Raw genomic sequence first — 19610 nt, 5'->3', positions numbered from 1 at the left:
CCACAACGGTCTACGGCCGTAGATGTTGTGGAAGGTTGAAGGGGTAGCTAACGGACGGTGAGGAGCTGTTGGCTTTTGGGAATATAAAAATACGTAGGTACATACTTATAATGTATTTATGAAATCCGCGTACATACCGTAAATCATAATCCCAAGGCTATAAGCTTTGACGCGGCGGTGGCGGAATGAAAACAATTTAATCGAATTCTTCGCCTCGCTTATTATAAACATTCCTCGGCGTTTTTTCGGCACCGTTTGACGAGAACTGACGTCTTAAGTCTGGGCGCCGTAACAGATTTCCCGGCGTAATGAACGTGTCACTCCATAATACGAGTACAACGCGTTTATATTACGTGTACATATATATTCCGCCCCCCTGAAAAGTTTCTAATTTAAAAGTTAAGAAAAAAAAAATAAAACCGTTTTTCATCTCGGATGTAATAATTTTTTTCCACCGTCTTATCCGCCGTCGAATACGTTCGACCTTATTAACCGATACGTCTTGTTCCGAACGAACGTACTTATATGTATAAGGGATTACCGCGCTTTGTGCCGCTGCGGCATTGTGCTGCACTGCACCGGCGTCATTTCCGCGGACGATTTTTTTTTTTTTTTTTTTTTTTGGTTTATTTTTTTCACTCGTATTTTTTAAATTAACGGTAGGTCTGAAGGATTTCGAGAGCGCGGCGTTGTTCCATTAACGTCTATTTAGAAAACACCACTGAAAAAAATGCGCCCGTAATAATAATGATAAAAAATAAATAAATAAACCGTCCCCGAATGTTATGTGTTTGTATCGCGAGTGGAAGCAAGAAAAAAAGCTGTATATCACCTCTGTATATATATATATAATATATACAAATCATTGTATAATAATATATACCTACATTTTTTGTACATAATATATATATATATATATACATATTTACACACTGCCGCACGATAAACTGCTCCATCCCATCGTCATTAAGGAGATTGATTTCGTATTTTGTACAAAGAGAATATATAGAGAAATGTTTTATGTTCTTCGAGGAGTTCCAGCTATCGCGAAAAAAAGGAAATACGGACGTATTGTAAAAACGAATCCAAGTGAAAAATTGACAGTATTCACCTTAATGGTTTGTACATTTATTATGATTATTATTATTTTGCCCGACAGATTATTTGTTCGAATACGGGTAGCAATCGTCGTCGTCGTTACTGTGTACAATGTAATTTTACTAGTAATCTATACAATACATATTAAATAGATAGGTATACTAAATGACTGCGGAAATTTCTGAATTTGTTTTACAATGTATGGTTACTTCTTAACGCTATATATTATTATTTACCACCACGTCGTGTGATATGAACGGAAACTACAATTTCGATCTGAAATTGTTGTTTATTAAAAAGTTTGGTTACGCCGATCTGTGAGCTCATTCTAGAAGAGAGGGGAGAGAGTTCAGCAAATAAAATTTAATATGAGAAGTTCTCTGCAAAATTTTGTTTTACTACTCTATTTACCTAAACTATTAAAATATTTATAAATAATTGTTTGGAATTTAATTGTTTTTGTGTATTACACTTCTCAAGAACTATAAATAATTTCTTTTCAAACACGTCTATGCTTTCAAGAAGATGAGTGTTTACACTAAAAATAATTTTTTAGTGTGTTATATTGAAGAAAAATAAATCAGTTAAGACTCTGCGACTGAACACGTACCCGATTAGGTACACCGGAAAGAATAAATAATAACTATTGAGAATTTAAATTCGTTGTTAATATTTTTTATCCATATTATATTGAAAGTTTTAAATCTCACGTGTAAATTTACTTTTCAACATTTTCATTGAAAACAACATTTTGAAATTCACATATGTTGTATTGCACTTTTTAAATAGAAAAAAATATGTTGATATCTGACGCATACTAAACTTACGTAAATATTCTTTGTATACGTAATTCACACACTTGAAAAAATAATGCTATTCGATAGTATCAACAAACTGGTATTTACTAAAACGATTGAAAATTTTAAAATTCCGTCGAAAGGCAAACGTAGGTATAACATAAAACTAAATAAACAACTAATGGCATCGTAAATTTTGTAAAATTTGAGGTTGTATTATTTTTTTTTCATATTTAAACTATTGTTATGTGAAAATTAAGTATTTTTTTAATTTTAAAATATATTAACAAAATTAACAAAAAACTAATTTTAGTTAATTTTTATGCAGTCTTAATCATTTTTTTAGTCTTTCTTTCAAATAAATGTATAGAGATTTAATACATTTTAAACTACTTAAAATAAAATATTGATCTTCTCACCTCTACATTACTTACGTAGACATTTTGCATTTGTATTGTTAAAATATCCAAAAATGTACAAATAAAAATTAATCTTTTTTAATGTTATGAGAAACAATTTTTAGCCATATAATTACTATTCAAATTCATAAAAAAACGCAAAATAAAACTCACACAAATAAATTAAAATACTATAGCCCCAGAAATATTTATATAACTAGTTAACTATTTTTGAGACACATTTTTATGCAAATGGAAAAATATTATCTCATACATTGTTGATCATGGTAGTAAAAATTTAATTTCGTAATTAACTATACTCGTATAAAACAATTATTTTCAAAATTTTATTACACAAGTATTTTAGATATTATAATGAATTATAAAAGTCCGATATAATAATATGCACGGTTAAAAAGAGTCCATTAAAAGCCTCGCGCAACCATGAGGTCGAAAAGGGACTAAAGTAATATTTTGTACGTGTTAAAACTACACAAGCAAATATGATATTATGTCGGGATATCGTATATTATGATGTGCTAACAAATAAAACGTAAAAAAAAATGAAATGAAAGAATTACATTATACACATTATCGCTTAGTCACGATCCGTTCGACGTGTTCGACGTGTGTGACACTAAAGTTATCTGGAAAAATAACGCTACGCACATGAATGGAAAATAATAACGGTAATAGCAATAAATATAAACAAACAATTTCGAGATCATCGCGTATTTCGGTCCCACGAACGTCTGTCACGGAGTGCCGTATGATAATATAGTAGCATTGAATCTGCACACGTTTATACACAGATACTGTGAGATGAGCTGACCATGAACAGGGTTGGATTTTTTTTTTCATATTTTAACCCGTCACTATCTGTTTTGTGACTTTCACCTCAGGGGGAATGAAAAAAAAACACGACCTAATCGATTTCTTCTCTCGCGATCGGCAGAAAGTAAATAAATAATATAAATATATACAGTAATACAGTAATATAGTCTAAAAAACCACGAAAAAAGTTTTAGTTTTTTTTTTTTTCATTTTTATACACTGCAAACAAACACAATGAAAAACCTGTAAATAAACTAAAAACTTTTTTTTTTTTTTAATCTGTATGGAAGATAAATCGTTTTGTGTGATTTTGCGTTTACACTCGGCAGTGTTACTGCGGCGAGAGTCTTATTATAATAACGTCATTGTACGAATAAAATCGTATTATATTACATTATGTACGAACTCGGGCTAACTATAATCAAAGATATTATTATTATTATATCTCCTGTGATGATGGGTGTTTTTTTCAACTATATCGCACGGCAAAGACCCTTTTTTATACGTCATCCTACTTTGGGTGAAGTTTTATTTAAAATTTGACACCCGGTTTGATTGATGCGATTTGCAAGAGAGGTTATCCAGCCCTATCTGTACTGCATGAATATACCGAGGGCGAGGAATAATCGTGCCACTGAATAAAATTAGTTACAAACAAGATAGCGGTTGCTAGAAAAAAAAAATAATAATTAAATATCAACTTGTATATTTTTTTACACGCAATTTTGTACATTTGCATTACAATGCAAGTGTGAAATTATGTGACATGTATAATACACCGACCCGAATTCAATAAAGTATAAGTAACTAATTCACGGGTACTATATTAATAGCGCATTATACTTTCGTACTTTCGTAGCCAATACAGAGGTCACCTTTCGTAATCTTGCGATGCAATTTTTTTTTAAACCAAAGAACTCATATAAAGTTACCTCAAAAACAATAATATTAATAAATATATATAATCATGAAAAAACTCCGTTGTTATGCATTCAAAGCTGCTTTTAATGCATTCAAACAGGTAGCCAAATGCAAATAATGGGATATTTACCTACTGGGTTTTTTTTTTTTTTTGAGTAAAAAACGTACATCTTTATAATATTTTTAAATAAATTGTCAATTAGTGGTAATTTCACGGTAACTAACAAATTTTGAATTCTACAGAGACCTCAAATTTACCACCAATTTGCTGTCATATCTATAAAAAAAATTCCACTCAAAATTACTGAAAAAATTATTGCAATATTGATAGTAACGGAAAATATTATTAGAATAAAAGATCACACTATCATACGTCATTGTTAGAACCCCATATGAATATAGGTAGAACACAAATTATAATTTAAATTATAATCAACCCAAGTCGAAGGTCTATTGAACTTACGGTTATGCGCTTAATTGTTTTAATTTTGAAATTATATCAATAAAATATTCTATTTTATTTTAAAGTAAAGAATAAAGTTTTTAACTCATTATTTTACGTATTACCTATGTTTCTCAAATACGTCTTGAGATAAATAAGATTGTAGCGAACGTATTACACCGCTTAAAGAATTATTATAATACTGATTGTCGTGTCCTGTACAGTGTACATTGATATCAATGTAGTGATATCTCTACAAAAAAAAAAAAAATTAAATAAATAAATAAATAATCATGTAGAAAAATATCAAAGTATAGAGAAGTAAGAACAGTTTTAGTATTTTCTAGATACTCCGACTTTACTATACTTCATAAAACATATATAGTTCAAGATCCAATGAAGATTTTCAAATCGCGTTTTAATAGTCTAATAAAACTTCCAACAATCACAAAGCTCTCACGGTTATACATGGCAGGCATAATTCCCCATAGTTGTCTTGTCGGAGTCTACCAGCTGTCCCGATATTATTATTGTAAACTTCTTTTGACTGTGTCGAAACACCATAATCTATTTTATTACACGTTTAATACGATGACGGGGACGCAAATCGTATGGACTCGAAAAAGTCCTACCGTTTAAAATAATATAATACAATGTACCGTAAAACCCTTGCGGGCGGACATTTTGTCTACTCGTACAAATAATAGACGTACCTATAGATGATATTATATGCCAACATACGAGTGTAACCCATTAAACCGTATAATACAATAAATAAACCTTCACAATCACGTTTGGTGAAAATATTACGATGCCTATGGTTTGGTGTGTGCACAATTTGCTCGATTTTTGTATAATCGTCGGTTAGGTTGTTGCAGTAATGTGCACGAGTTTGGGCCCGGCTATTGTGCGTGCGTCCCGTCACCAAGGCACTATACGTACTCCGCCGAACCAGCTAACATAATTTTTTTATTAAATACAATAATATGCATACGGTCGCTGTGCATAATATCATATTGTATCCCTCCATGCATTGACGTGGTTGAGGGTTCACGGAGGGTGGCAAAACGTTGTCCTAGACAAACTATGTATAGGCGTATCTATTATACATAATATATTATAGTGATAATATTATTTGCTGCTAAAATTTAATGACGCTTACAGCCTATACAAGTAATATATTAATGCGTATGGAATGTATCTTGCATTCCAATTTCCATTAAGATAAATATTGTTTACTGGTATAGTGTATATTTACTATACGTAATATAATATGTACACTATTGTAACTAAATACAATTTTTATTTAATTTTTGTTTTTTTCCTCTCGAATATTATTGTAATTTAAAACTTCATGATGTTATAACTTTTACTTAAATCCATATTTAAAATAAGAATAACCTTCTAGCTCCTAAGTACAAGTAAATCATAATATATCAACAGGGATCGTATTTAAAAATTTAAGCTCTACCTGTATGAATATATTTTTCAGTTATTTTTAACGTCCATTGAGTTCATTTTAATGATATATCATATTATTATAAGTATAGCTTGTTTTTATTTTTTGAATAACTTGCCCATGTCAAAATATTCGTTATAGTTTTAAACAACTTATTCGAAACAAATGATTCGGATTTACCTCAGATCATTTTCATTACATCAATTGCTTGCGCTAATGAAATGTCGGATTGTACGAAGTGCTGACTAGTTAATCCCACCGCTTGTGGACTAGTTGCGTATCAGTTTATAAACGTTTAATACATACTTAAAAAGTAGTTTACCTAACGCTATACTGTTTTGGTCGTTCGTCCGTCAGAGCTAGACGATGCGGTGAGGTAGGAAGATAACCTTTGATTGGCGGTGGATGAGAGAATGATTGCGCAATCCCGGCAATATAATATTATATTATCACAAAGGCCGGTCCGAACTTGCGTTTCTGTATTTTATACATATGTGCATATAAATAATACGTATACACGTATATGTATATGATGATATCGTAGACGACGCTCGACGGCTGTCTACATAATGGCCGCCGACCCGTAAAAAGGTTTAAGCGGTGCACATACGCCGCCGAAACGGTTGGAAACTGACGAAAAATCCGTCTAGTCATCCGCGTCGGGAGATTCCGGGGTTGCGACACGCGGCCCGCCGCGCACAATATAATAATATTGAGCATACTATACAAACTATACCTATACACAGACGCGTTTACACGATATTCTATATAATAAGAGCCGACGCAACACAATGCGCGAGTTGCATTATAATAATATTATAAAATTCGCTGATGTGCTGCAGCGAACTGTACAGGTGCAGTTGTATTATAATAATATGCAAAAATGACAAACTCATCGGTGCCGCCCATCCCGCGCACAAATGCATAACATAGTGTAATACAACCCTTTTTTGGTGCAGCACGTCACCGCGATAATATGCATTATAACTGTCGCTAACGGGTCGCAATCAAATTTGTATTAAGACCGTCGACACCGCTGCCGCCGTCGCCTAGCCGCTCCTATTGAATTATCGTAATATTTTAATAATATATTATAAGTATAATAGTATTATTGAAATGACTCGATTAGAAAAAACAATAAAACTATGCAGTCACGGTGAACGACGGTGTGTCGTGTGAATAACAAATTCATAATATCACTATCGACAGCATCCGTCGTCGATCCATTGGTCTATACAAATCCGCGGGTGCGCGTTATCCCACATAAACGATATTGTTCTGATAACGAAAAAAATAACAGTAAGGGGAAAATCGGCGAATCTATTTTTGTTCATATGTACACGATCACTGCTTTCTAACTGATTTTTTTTTTTCATACATACTATTATAATATGATATTGTATTACACGTTTCTATATATTTAAGATTTAACGATTAAAATAATTATAATACTATGATGTTCTATACTAATTGCATCGTTTCACATTCTTGAAACGACCGAATGTAGTTTAAACAATAATATGCAATCCAAATAATTTGAATTTATATTTTAAAATAAAATTCTTGAAATGATTCTTATTACTCAGTCACATACTTAAACCTATCTCAGCCTTCGTGTAAATCGTAATAGGTATACTAAATTAACTCCCAATATACGCGATGTTCATGCGTTTATATATTTTATACGAGTATATAGAGTTCGAGAACGATAATTGCACGGGGGACGTATCATAATATTTTATATGATATATACATATTATACATACATAGGCGAGCGTGAGTGTATTGTGTATACGTTTAACGGTCGCGAATAAGAAACTGTGAAATGACGAAAAAAATGTAGTTTTACCGTTTTGTTTTTGAGTAGACTTACGTCACATCGTTATCTCAATCTCTGTTTATTGAGGACACCATAATTATTTATGTTCAGGATCATTATTGAAATATAAACGACTTTTGACAACGATATATCATCGTACGTATTATAATATATTATTGTAAAATATTGACTAAATATATTTATTGGTTGACAATCGAAAAAATATTAATATCTCTGATAATAAACAAAAACCCCAGACAAAACGGTCTCTAAAACTTAAAACATCTAAATACATTAATAACAATAATAAATTATACTACACGAGTCAAACTTATTTTTTATCAATTATAAGTGAACACTTCATGACGTAATCGGTCCGCGTTCTCAGAGACTCTGCGGTTGACGTTGCGGCTTTTACAGCCACTTTTTATGGGTATCATTCATCTTCAGCTCGTCCCTCACAATCGTGCTGGCCCTTCTCAGGTCGCTTTTGGTCGGGAACATGCCATTATCGAAGAACAACGCAGACCACTGACGGGCGGGCAAGGTGACGATTCCCAGCTCCTTGGCGTACTCGCCAAAGCGCTTTACGTGTTCGCTGGTCACGTCCATCAGGCTCTCGGTCTTCACGATCACGTCCAGATCCGGATCCTTGAACAGCGGCGTCTTCTTCCGGATGCCCACCCGCCGGAAGAAATCTTCTTGGGACACCGGCAATTCGCACTCGTCGACAAGGTAATCGCTGATCTTGTCGGACAAAGAATTCACGCCCTTCACCAACGGTTCCGGGTACGGCCGTTCCTTCAAGTACTGCACGTTGTCGTACTGCGTGAAGTCGACCGCCCCCCAGTAGATTTGCAACAGGCCGATCAGGTTGTCGTCGGGCGAGGCGGCCAGCACGTCCATGTACGCGGCCGCGTTCTTCTTGAGCGCGTTGGCCGCGGTCAGCACGACGATCGGTTCGGCGTTCTTGACCATCATCAGCGCGATGCTGTTTACCTGGAACAGGACGTGCCGGAACGTGTAACACGACAGCGCCCGCCGCACGGCCTTGGCCGCGTACTCGACGCACGACCGGACGTCGCCGCATTCGGTGGTCATCTTGGCCACGATCTCGCGGGCGTCGTGAAATTTCCCGTCGCCGTCCTCCTTGTTCCCGTGCGACTCGGCGGCCGGCGGCCAGCCGATCAAGCGTTTCACGTTCGGCGGCACGTCCTGCTCCTTGATCAATTCCTGCAGCACGTCCGTCCACTGTTCCTCGTACAACATGACGTGCTCGATGAACTGCGCCTGGTCCAGGTTCGGCCGGTACACCCGCGTCGGTCTGCTCCGCGGCCACCGCGCGTTGTTGTCCGCGGCGGCCACCGCGAACGCGGCCACCAGCAGCAGTGCCGCTGCGCCTTTGCAGCCGGCGCACATCGTCGTCGTGGTCGCCGTGGTCGTCGTGGTCGTGGTCGTCAAACGTGTCTTTTACGTCCCGACGGAACAGCTGGTGGTTTCCTGTGCGCGAAGCGATTTGTCGACGGTTGGCGGCGGAATGGCGCGCGGCCGTCGACACGAACACACGTCGGCCGACCGCCGCGCAAACACAGCCGTGTTTGAACAGCGCGTCGTCGCGACTTGCGACGCCGCCGAAATCGTCGCGCCGTAAAATGCGCAGCGCGACGCCGGTGCGTTTGTCATCCGTTAGATTTCGTTTAGCGTTGCGAATCGTCTAATCTCACTATTTAATGATATTATAATAATTATAATATACCTACTCGTACGCGCGCCGATCGCATTCAAAGGCGACCACCGAGCTCGGCTCGCGAGTTAAAGTCGAACGGTGTAAAGCATACCGATAGAGCAGCGTTCGAACGTTTTCGCTCGACTGCGGTTAAACGGTCGTACAGTCCGTATTTCCAATCGGCGAGAAAAACAACGATGATAATATTAAATATTGATTGTTAAGTCAAAAACGATGTACAGTCGTCACTCGTTAATTCGAACCTCGATAATTCGAAAAATTCCATAAATCGAACTAAACGCTAAGTCCCCCGAGAAAACCTCTATAATTAGAAGAAAATGCATGACATATTCCGGTCCTCTCGATAATTCGAAATGTCTGACGACGGGACACGCTCTACAATTTGAATTTTTATTCCATAAACCTCTATAATTCGAATTTCCTTAAACGCGATTATATGTAAGTTCATATGCATGTACAATACATACATACATACGGAGATAACGTACAATCTATTTGACACGATCGTAATGAAACTTATAACGTTGGTGGTTTAGTATTATCGTAGTTGATAAATGTTATCGTACCTTACCTACCTAATCTAAACTTTTGTTAGGATTACGTCAATTTTTTGAGTAATCTGAAATGAACGAAAAAAGATGCGATACAATTTTCAATGCTATCAATAAGTTAGACAACGCTATGAATCAAACTGTGGCCACTGGCCAGCAATTTATCACAAAAAAAAAATAATAGATTTCTTTAATATGTAAAATATAATAATATAATAAATAAATATCAATTAATAATTATAAAATATAATAATATGTATGTATGTATATTTTTTATAATAAATAGATGTCAAAATAAATGTAATATGTACAATGTACATACATAAAATAATTTTTCACCTCTCTTTAATTCGAATTAATTATTTTCCCTCGATTATTCAAACACTCGGTAAATCGAAAACTTCTATAAATCGAATTTTTAAATTGGTCTCCTGAATTTCGAATTATCGAGTGACATTGTTCAAGGGCCCACACACATAATATCGTGTTACCGATGGTAAAACTACTGACGGGCTGATTTATTTTGTTCGTGTTTAATCGCTGAACGTAAAACTATTTAAATGCACGAATTAAAAACAAAGAAATGTGTCTCTTGAATCAGTCGACGTTTTTAACTGAATCGAGTTAATGTTTTCTGTATAACGACTTTTAATTTTAAAGGTTAAATATCTATATGTTTTTTAATTATATAATATATTGACTAACACTTATTAATATTCTCAACGTTGATGACTTTCATTAACTTTTCAAAAAGTCCACGTTATTATTATTTAATGTTGATATGTTACTAACATTTTTTTAATTATTTAACCACATTTGATTTGAATTTTCATTTGGTACAGTAAATACTTTTAATGTTATGTTATTTTTCAATTCGTTATTGTCAGCATACAATCTAGTAGAGTCCACTCTTCTACGTCCCTGCCAAAACTTTACGACCGATAGTTGAAAAAAAATCTACACATCGTAATGAAATTATTACGCTAGCATTAATTGTTTTTCTTCCGATTTATGAATCATTATTAAACAATTTGTGTATATCTAGACTTGTAAGATAATTACCTTTTTAGGATGTAAATGATTGTCTAGAAATTTAATTTTTAAATAAAAATCGTTTTATTTATTACATTTTTTAAGTTATCATTATTATTTTTATTATAACAATTAAAAACAATCAACATTTATCGATAAAAAATACACTATAATTTATACATTCGTAAGCCGAACCGTATTAAAAATAAACAAGATTGAAATTTATCATTCCTATGTATATTAAATAATTATAATCCTTTAAAAATATTGTTAAAAGATTTTAAATATTTTATTAAAATAATTTAAAACTTTTTTCTTTCGGTGGAATCGGTTTTATGAGTATGTTGTTTTCGAATATCAGACTCCAAACTTCCAATGGCATTTTCTCGAGGAGTAGGTTGTCGAATACATTGCGCAATATCAATCGCAACTGGTTGGCTTTCTTAACTATTTTGTCTTTTGGAATATCGCCATCTGGTTGAGTGGACGACGATGGATTGCCCTCGTCGCCATCGGTAGTTTCCACGTTGAGACTCATGGACTTTTGATTTTCCAAGTCGTACCAATTGGTTGATGACACAGCGCAATATGTCTCTAATTCGGTTTCCAGTAGGTCAATCATACTGGTGACGTCCCTGGAAATGCGTTTTATGAACGTTGATTTGTTCTCTTTGCCGATTACAGTTTTCGGTTTGACGTACTGAACCAACTGTTTTCTGGTGCTATCATAGAACTTGGCCAACTTAATCAGGTTGGTGAGATCCACACCGACGAGCGCCAGCCGGTCAGCGATCAAATGATAGTCGCTCACCAGGTGTTCTAGGTGCTTGTCAAACTCGTTTATCGGCGAATCATTGTTTATGCGTGATATTGCGGTCAATTGCGCTATGGTATGTCTGTTGAACATACATTGAACCGAATGACTTAGCAACTTAACGGCAAATGACACGTACATGCCCGAATACGAGCAGTGTTCCTTTACCGACTTGATGACATGGAGCGTATTTACCGTATCTCCAAAATCTGACAGTGGTGGGCAGAACTGTTTGACCAGATTGGCTTGCGTTACTACGTTTGGCTTGAGCTTTTCGCTCCAGATAGGTGACCAATTTTTGTCAAGAGCCAGCACGGTATCCAACAACTCTACATTTTGTCGGTACGTTACCGGAAGTTCGTCCGTAAGCTGGTTATTTTGTTCTTCCATGTCGAGCACACTGATGTTCTCGCCATACGTTAGAGGTAGCAGCAGCAGCAGCGACATTAGTAGCAGCGATGAGTCAGAAGAGACGTGACTACTAATGTGACCCAGCATCGCCATCGTCGTCGTAACGTTGTCTACTCAGTTAACAATTTTTAGAATATCAACGTGTTTTTGTGGTGAGCTATCAACAAACGTTCTCGGTCACTGTGTTGTCGAATATTATGAGACGTTTTAAGTGATTTTAAATGTAACAAAATAAAGCGTATAATGTGTAGAAAAAAAAATAAGAAAAAAAAAACAAGTTTTGTTTGCACAGCTTTTAAATTTTACACACGCAACACCGAACAAGCCGCTACCATTTTCTGATACCCCGATTTGATATTTAAACGCTCGACTGTGTACGGATAATATCACAAATAGAGGTACACTATGCCAACCATAGATTTATAAATTATAAATTAATGGATTGCGCTTAGAAAAAAATAAATGATCAAGTGGTAATATAGAGTAAAAATGAAAAGAAAGTGTATGGATAATTATAGTCTGAACATTATCCAAATTAAAATTATGTGTTAGTCTGTAATTTCTAATTCTTAATCGTTAAAATATATTATATGACAGCAATTGTTCAAGCTACTACCTACTTCTTGACATATTTCACGGCACTGAATTATTCTGATAATATAATAATATGTACGGGCTAGTGGGGCTACCGTGTTACTCCATTTTCTATTTTGGCGAATACAGGGAATTTAAAAACACGGAGGCCTTACTGGTAACTCATATACGTACACGTATAGTAAGTATAAAATGTAGGTGACTACATTATTGATTGGTACAAATATGACAATTTTAATAATAAATTGGACTCTACATTATTTGTTGTTTATTGACTGTCAATGATACCAGTATCATCTTTTCTGTGAATTGATCAAAATTAAAAATATTATTAATAAAATCATTCTAATGGAATTGTGTTGAACGAAGTTTAATTTATTATCTGAAAATATACTTTATGCATATAAGACAAAATATATGGTATACGGCCTGTTTTAAACTGTTATTATAAATATAATATAATAGTCAAACGTATGTTGGCGTTTAGATCGGTTAATGTATTAACGATTGAAATCTTTTTATGAAATATTGCTACAAACGTGCAGATATGTGTATAACCAATACTAGTTTAACGATGTTAATGATAATAACTCTTTTGCCGTATACCAAAAATGTACGCACGCATACAACTGTTGTTCATTTACATAGGTAATTGGTGTGTATAAATATTGTTGATGAAGCCTAAAAACGCCTATAGTAAGACCACTTGTATGAATACGCAATAGTCAATAACATACTTAAGCGTTTTTGTAGTTATGAAAAACAATCACAATGTGAAGATCAATCTGACCTCTTTTATGAAGTTTTAAAGAACATAAATAATTAAATAATTTATACTTAACAGAGTTTAACACGTCATATTAACATTTTATATTCTAATATTAGGATAATTGTGAAAAAAAATCTTTTAAATCAGTACTACAGTAAGTTGTAAAATTGTTACAGTCTACATTCAGCGGTGTCTTTGACTATAATCGTTGACTACGAACGGTGACAACAACCAACTGTATCTGCAGGAGCACTAAACCCGTTACATGTCAGATAGCTAAATTAGGTAACTAAATCACGACGATTGAATAAAGATGAAATAATACATATTACTCAATATTGTGTATTGTATTATGTTGTATTTAGTATCTGAATAATTGATTTAGCTGTTCTTTAAAAATGATTGGTAAACCGAACTACATCTAGACTGTTAAATTATTCAAGCTACGACACAGATAATTTTATGAAATTATCTAACACTTAATTATGTACATTATGATTTATTTATATTGTATTAATAATCTTAATCATACATCAAAATAATAAAATATAAAACAACTACTGATGTTTACAGTTTGTATACATGATATGTCGGCATAATTATATTATATAAATACACGTAACACATTTTTATGATTTTTCATTAAAATTAAATCAAATAAAATATTCTGAAATGTAACGTGCATCACATATTGGTATTATGGAACTGTGCATATAAATGTTATTAATCTAAAATCACAACCAAGCAATTGTACGCTATAAATTATTACTTCTAATCTCTTCAATTATATAGGTACACCACCTAACTCACAATAATAGATTGATACAAAACGATTTTAATCATATTGACGATTTAGTTCCAAGTTCTCTTGGTAATGTAAAATATCGTGCCATATGCTCTTGGACATACCGTTGATCCCTGGCGTATTACCAAAGGTGTCTTGGATTCCTTTCTGGCTGCTTTGGACCATCTTCTTGAAGTCGGGGTTTTCGATACTGAAAGACGCAGCAGTTTTGTACAAATTGTCATTAATATAGACTCCTAGCATAATCGCCACCTGCCTCTCCATAGATAACTTCTTACTATTCTCTGTAGGTTTAACGACACAATTTTTCGTCACGTAATTCATCATTGCTTTGGACCTTTCGTCCAACTGTTTGATGTACATGTTCTTGACATCATCCGCGATTCCGTTGCTCTTCGCCTTGTATATGTCGAAGAAACTAAGCGTTTTCAGCACATGTTCATCCGTGAACTGAAGCGCCCCCATCGTCATCACTATTGACTCTACGAACTGCTTGTTTTTTCCTGACCAACTGCCTGCCTTTTTCTGTGATTTTTTGCGGCTCATCTCCACGCTAATCAGAGTGATTAGGTGCACCATGTGCTTGTACAGTAGACACTTGTACGATACCTTAAGTACCTCCAGACCCATATCCAGAATACTGCCAACAACAAACCGCTGTTTGGATAGTATGTTTTTAATAAACACGTACGGTATAATGCGGTCCCGCGTGTCTTTATTGGATGGATCGGACGTTCCCGCTACGTCGGCTTCACCCGTGACTCGCGCGCCAACCAGTAGCTCGTCTTCGATGATGTTTTTGTAATAAGTACGATCCAGCTCGAAATAGACTTTCTCAAGTAATATCTTCCTCCACAGGTTATCATGTTTGACGACGGAAGACAGTAATTCCAACTTTTTGTTATACGCTGACATCGAGGTGGAGCCGGATGCTGAACAAAAGCACGCCAGCAAGATCATGGTCCGCGCATACGGATGCATCGTGACGATTATGGTGCGAAATGATTATCGCCTCGCCTCGTTTTCGGATTTGATTTCGCTACGGTTTTCGAGATGAATGAACAGAGAGCGCCGGATTCAGAAGCGTTCGCCGCGGGAGTGTCGTAGTTAGGTTAGTATGAACACTTGACGGTAATGGCTGCCAAAGAATGTGCGAATACCCGTGTTGGGCAAATACGGTTCAAAAAACAAATCAAGATCACGATTACAAACCCTACACAAAAAAATGTCACCACGACGCGTTGTGTATACAAAAACACCGTACGGAAATTATTGCACAAGATATATTAGGTACACATTAATATTTGATCAAGTGTAGTCTTGTACGCTGCAAATGGAGAAACTTTTAAGCAGCAAATCAATTTATTTATTTATTTTTACATTTTTCAGTTTAGTAAAAAAATTGAAAAAAATATCCATCCAAATTCGATATTATACGTTACGTAAGACTATAATTTGCTTGCATTGACATATTTATTGACAAATTCATATCCCTGTTTTGGTTTTGATAGCCATCGATCAGGTTAAATGAAGCAAAGGGGATTTATTTTGTTTCGCATAACCATATTTGCAAATGAATAAAATACACACTATTTCAATTATAAATAACTAATAAGTTAAATACATGTTGTATAATATATTATTGGCAATGGTATTTAATGAGAGAAAAAAACAAAAAATTTTCAAACTAAAAAACTACTTAAATTTAAACACTATATTATTGATTTATGTTAATAAATTGAAATAGTTAAGAGTAATATATTTTTAGATTTCAAAACTTTTAAAAACTTAGTTTTTGTATTTTAAGTGGAGTATTTTTTTGCGATAATTTCTATTGTATATTATACCATTTGTTATTGCGTATACATTTTAGCCTTAGTACATAATTAATAACTATAGAAATAATCACTACAAGTGCAGTAAACTTAGAATAAAATTGAACGATTTTATGTCAACCGTTAACGTACTTATTATGCGCTCATTGAGCAATATTTTTTAGTGCACTACCTATATCCCCATAAATACATCACTGAATAGAACATATTTACGTCTTTTGATTTTTGATTTTTGAAATTTTTCATAGATTTCATGAAAAATCAAGCAAAATATTATAGTATCTATAATAACTTAAATTATTTTTAAATCCCTCAGCGTATTGCGTTTATGGCTATTTAATAGTACTACGTAGAGGTGTCGAATGTCGTCAAATCTCATTTTACATAACATTTAATTTTTAGTGCATACACTAAAATTATCATATGATTTTAAATATATTTTAATCATTTTTATAAATTATTTTTTATCTATGATATTACAAAATTTGAGATGACTTATAAACTTGAAGATTTTTTTTTAGTGAATATTCAGTTTAATAATTATTTCTTATATTTTTTAAAAAATACAGTTAATTAACTTAAATTGTTTATAGCACTTTTCATTAAATGAAAATAGAACAAAACAAATTAACTACTTAGAACACCTGATAATTACAATAAATAATACCATAATGTAAAATATAATGAACGAATAATATATATTCGTTTTATAGATGTATTAAAATATGTTAATGATTCTACATAATTGAATAATTAATTTTTAGATTATATTTATCTGTTTTTAGTAACTAATGACTATACTATACAGTCTTTTTAGTGTATTTAAAATAAACCTATATAATTGTCAATAATAGTCAATAGATACTTCATACGCGTTTACTGCAATTATGGACGTATCCACTGCAGTATTTCTTATACTATTTAATTAGTTTGAATATTTTGTAGTTTATTAATTCTGTGTAAATAAAAAATAATAGTATTACTTGCTCCAAAATCTGATCCCACTAAACAAGTTTATTGGTGCATTTATATACGTAAATACCTATTTTTTAATATTTATAATAATGTATTTCAACAGTTGTCATGGTATTATTAATTTTATAATTTATTATTTAATGTTGTATTATCTTAAATTTTAACAATATTAAAATATCATGTATACGATCAGTACACAGTAACACATTGTTTAATCTTTTACATGACGTATAATTATTTTATTTTATGAACACTATATTTTGTTGGAAGTTACTATTTGATGTCAAGTATGATATCAATGCAACTTCACAAAAATAAACAATTATTTAGAGCGACAGTATTCTATGTTTTTATATTATACTATAATAATAAAAATGAATATTTTAATTTAAGAATAGATAAAATAATAAAATACGAAACACTGACACTATTATATTTCGTGGACACAATTTCGCTTGTACAATAGGACTCAATGTTAACTCGTATATTTAGTGAAAACCATAGCATATAGAATATTATATTATATTATACATTATAACAAAACAAACATAAAGAATAAACGCAATAATGTTCCTACATTCTAATCGCATACTTAAAATATATTTATTATCCGTGCGTGCTTGTAGCATCTGCCGACGATTCACCGGGCTGTGATATTTGGTGTTTTGCTAGTTAACCAGCTCAAGCTTTAGATTTTTTCTTCTTAGGTTTCGATTTTTTCTTTTTTTTCTTTTCGAGTTTACTCTGTTTCTTTTCTTCCAGCGTTTCTTCTTCACTAGCCAAAGCTATTGCTTTTTTTAATCGCTCCGACTTCACTCCTTCGACACTTCTCACGACCCGCGTCGCGTCCGTGTAAAAGTTTATCTTCTTCCCGATCGGTATACTGTACTCGAGGATCCGTACCCAAGTCTCCATGGGCATCGATTGGATGTTGAGCTCGTCGTAAAAGCCTATTACGCAGTTGATGGTCTTATTGAAGTTCGCCAACTTGTCGTCCAGGGTGGCTTGGGCCGCGGGGTCGCCGGACCCCTGGCCGGTCGGGGCGTTACACTTATTCAAGTACACGAGTGACTCCTGCGGTGGTTGGGCGGCCAGGTTGCAGTGCTTGGCCAGCATCTCGTCCACCTCGACCTTCATCAGCTTGAGCACGTGGAGCTGCACGATGTCGCTTTCGTCCTCGTCCGCGCTGTCGTAGTCGTACAGCCCGTCGGCCAACATGTTCAGGTCGCCGTACATCGCGGCCATCTTGTCGATGAACACCACGAACGTCATGCGCACGTCGTCCAGCATGTCGTCCAGCTTGTTGTGCTTCTCGCCGTCCTGCTTCTCCTCGCGCGCGACCACGTCGATCTGGCCGACCTGCGACAGCAGGAACGACACGTTTTCGTACGTGAAGCACGTGAACGCCGCGCCCAGCACGGCCGCTGCGTAATTGACGCCGGTCCCCGACCACGGGCACTTGTCCATCAGGTTCCGCAGCACGTCCACGGCCGTGGCCTCCTCGGCGTCCCTGGCCACCAGCCGCATGCCGTCCACGGTCGCGCGTTGGCGGCCGTCACGCCGGTACTGCGGCAGGTCGAACGCGTCAGCTTGACCCGCTGCTCGAGCACCGGCGACCACGAGACGTCGTTGGCAGCACGTGCTCGAACAGGGCCAGCCGGCGGGCGACGCGCGGGCGTCCGGGATGCCGGCGGCGGGCGCAGCGCGTCCGTGGCCGAGACGCGGCGCACCGCGGCCACGACGACCACGAGACGACGCAGGCCAGCAGCACCACCAGTCACCGCGGCGGCGGCGTGGCGCGTCTCGTGTCCATGGCTGGCGGCTTGTCGGACCTGTGGGCGACGGCGCGCGGCGGGACCGATCGCAACGGTTTCGCTTGCTCGCTTCACGAATGGGCCGCGAAAGTCGGCGAAATAACGTCGTACGACCACACCGAAGGCCCCCGCAGAAACGCCGCACTGCTGCCAAATGACGCGGACCCCGACCGACGACCGTGCTCCGTGACATCAAACACGAGGAAAATTCGTTTGAAAAAAAAAAACAAAATAAAATAACAATTCAAAATATTGCGCGTCAAGCTTACGTTAAGTTAAATAACTATTAACTTAACGAGAGCAAAGCGTCTTTTTTTTTTTTTTTTTTTTTTTTTTTTAGTAGAGCAGTGCATTCTAAACACATGATTTATTTATATTTCTCGTAATAGAACTTCAAAGGTGGACGACGCTTTTAGAGAAATTTTTTCTACAATTTTCAGCTGATTAATTCTTAGAGAATTTAATATTAATACATCACAATAGTGTAAAACTCAC

The 19610-nt window shown here is 35.4% G+C and overlaps 2 protein-coding genes and 1 pseudogene across 2 annotated transcripts; all 3 read right to left on the bottom strand.

Annotated features, from left to right (window-relative positions):
• Nucleotides 1–8044: 8044 nt before the first annotated feature.
• LOC112590915 lies at nt 8045–9353 on the bottom strand. The gene has a single exon (XM_025334527.1). The coding sequence runs from the start codon at nt 9185–9187 to the stop codon at nt 8183–8185; it is 1005 nt and encodes a 334-aa protein (XP_025190312.1). The 5' UTR covers nt 9188–9353; the 3' UTR covers nt 8045–8182.
• A 1988-nt stretch (nt 9354–11341) lies between these two features.
• LOC112590918 lies at nt 11342–12538 on the bottom strand. Its single transcript, XM_025334531.1, has one exon. The coding sequence runs from the start codon at nt 12414–12416 to the stop codon at nt 11391–11393; it is 1026 nt and encodes a 341-aa protein (XP_025190316.1). The 5' UTR covers nt 12417–12538; the 3' UTR covers nt 11342–11390.
• A 5269-nt stretch (nt 12539–17807) lies between these two features.
• LOC112590893 lies at nt 17808–18961 on the bottom strand (annotated as a pseudogene).
• Between the last annotated feature and the right edge of the window lie 649 nt (nt 18962–19610).

This window comes from Melanaphis sacchari, unplaced genomic scaffold (genome assembly GCF_002803265.2).
Source record: "Melanaphis sacchari strain LSU unplaced genomic scaffold, SCAv2.0 Contig122_pilon_pilon, whole genome shotgun sequence".
In the NCBI taxonomy this organism is placed as follows: domain Eukaryota; kingdom Metazoa; phylum Arthropoda; class Insecta; order Hemiptera; family Aphididae; genus Melanaphis; species Melanaphis sacchari.
The sequence above is the reverse complement of the archived record's forward strand: the minus strand, read 5'-3'. Positions and strand labels throughout refer to the sequence as shown.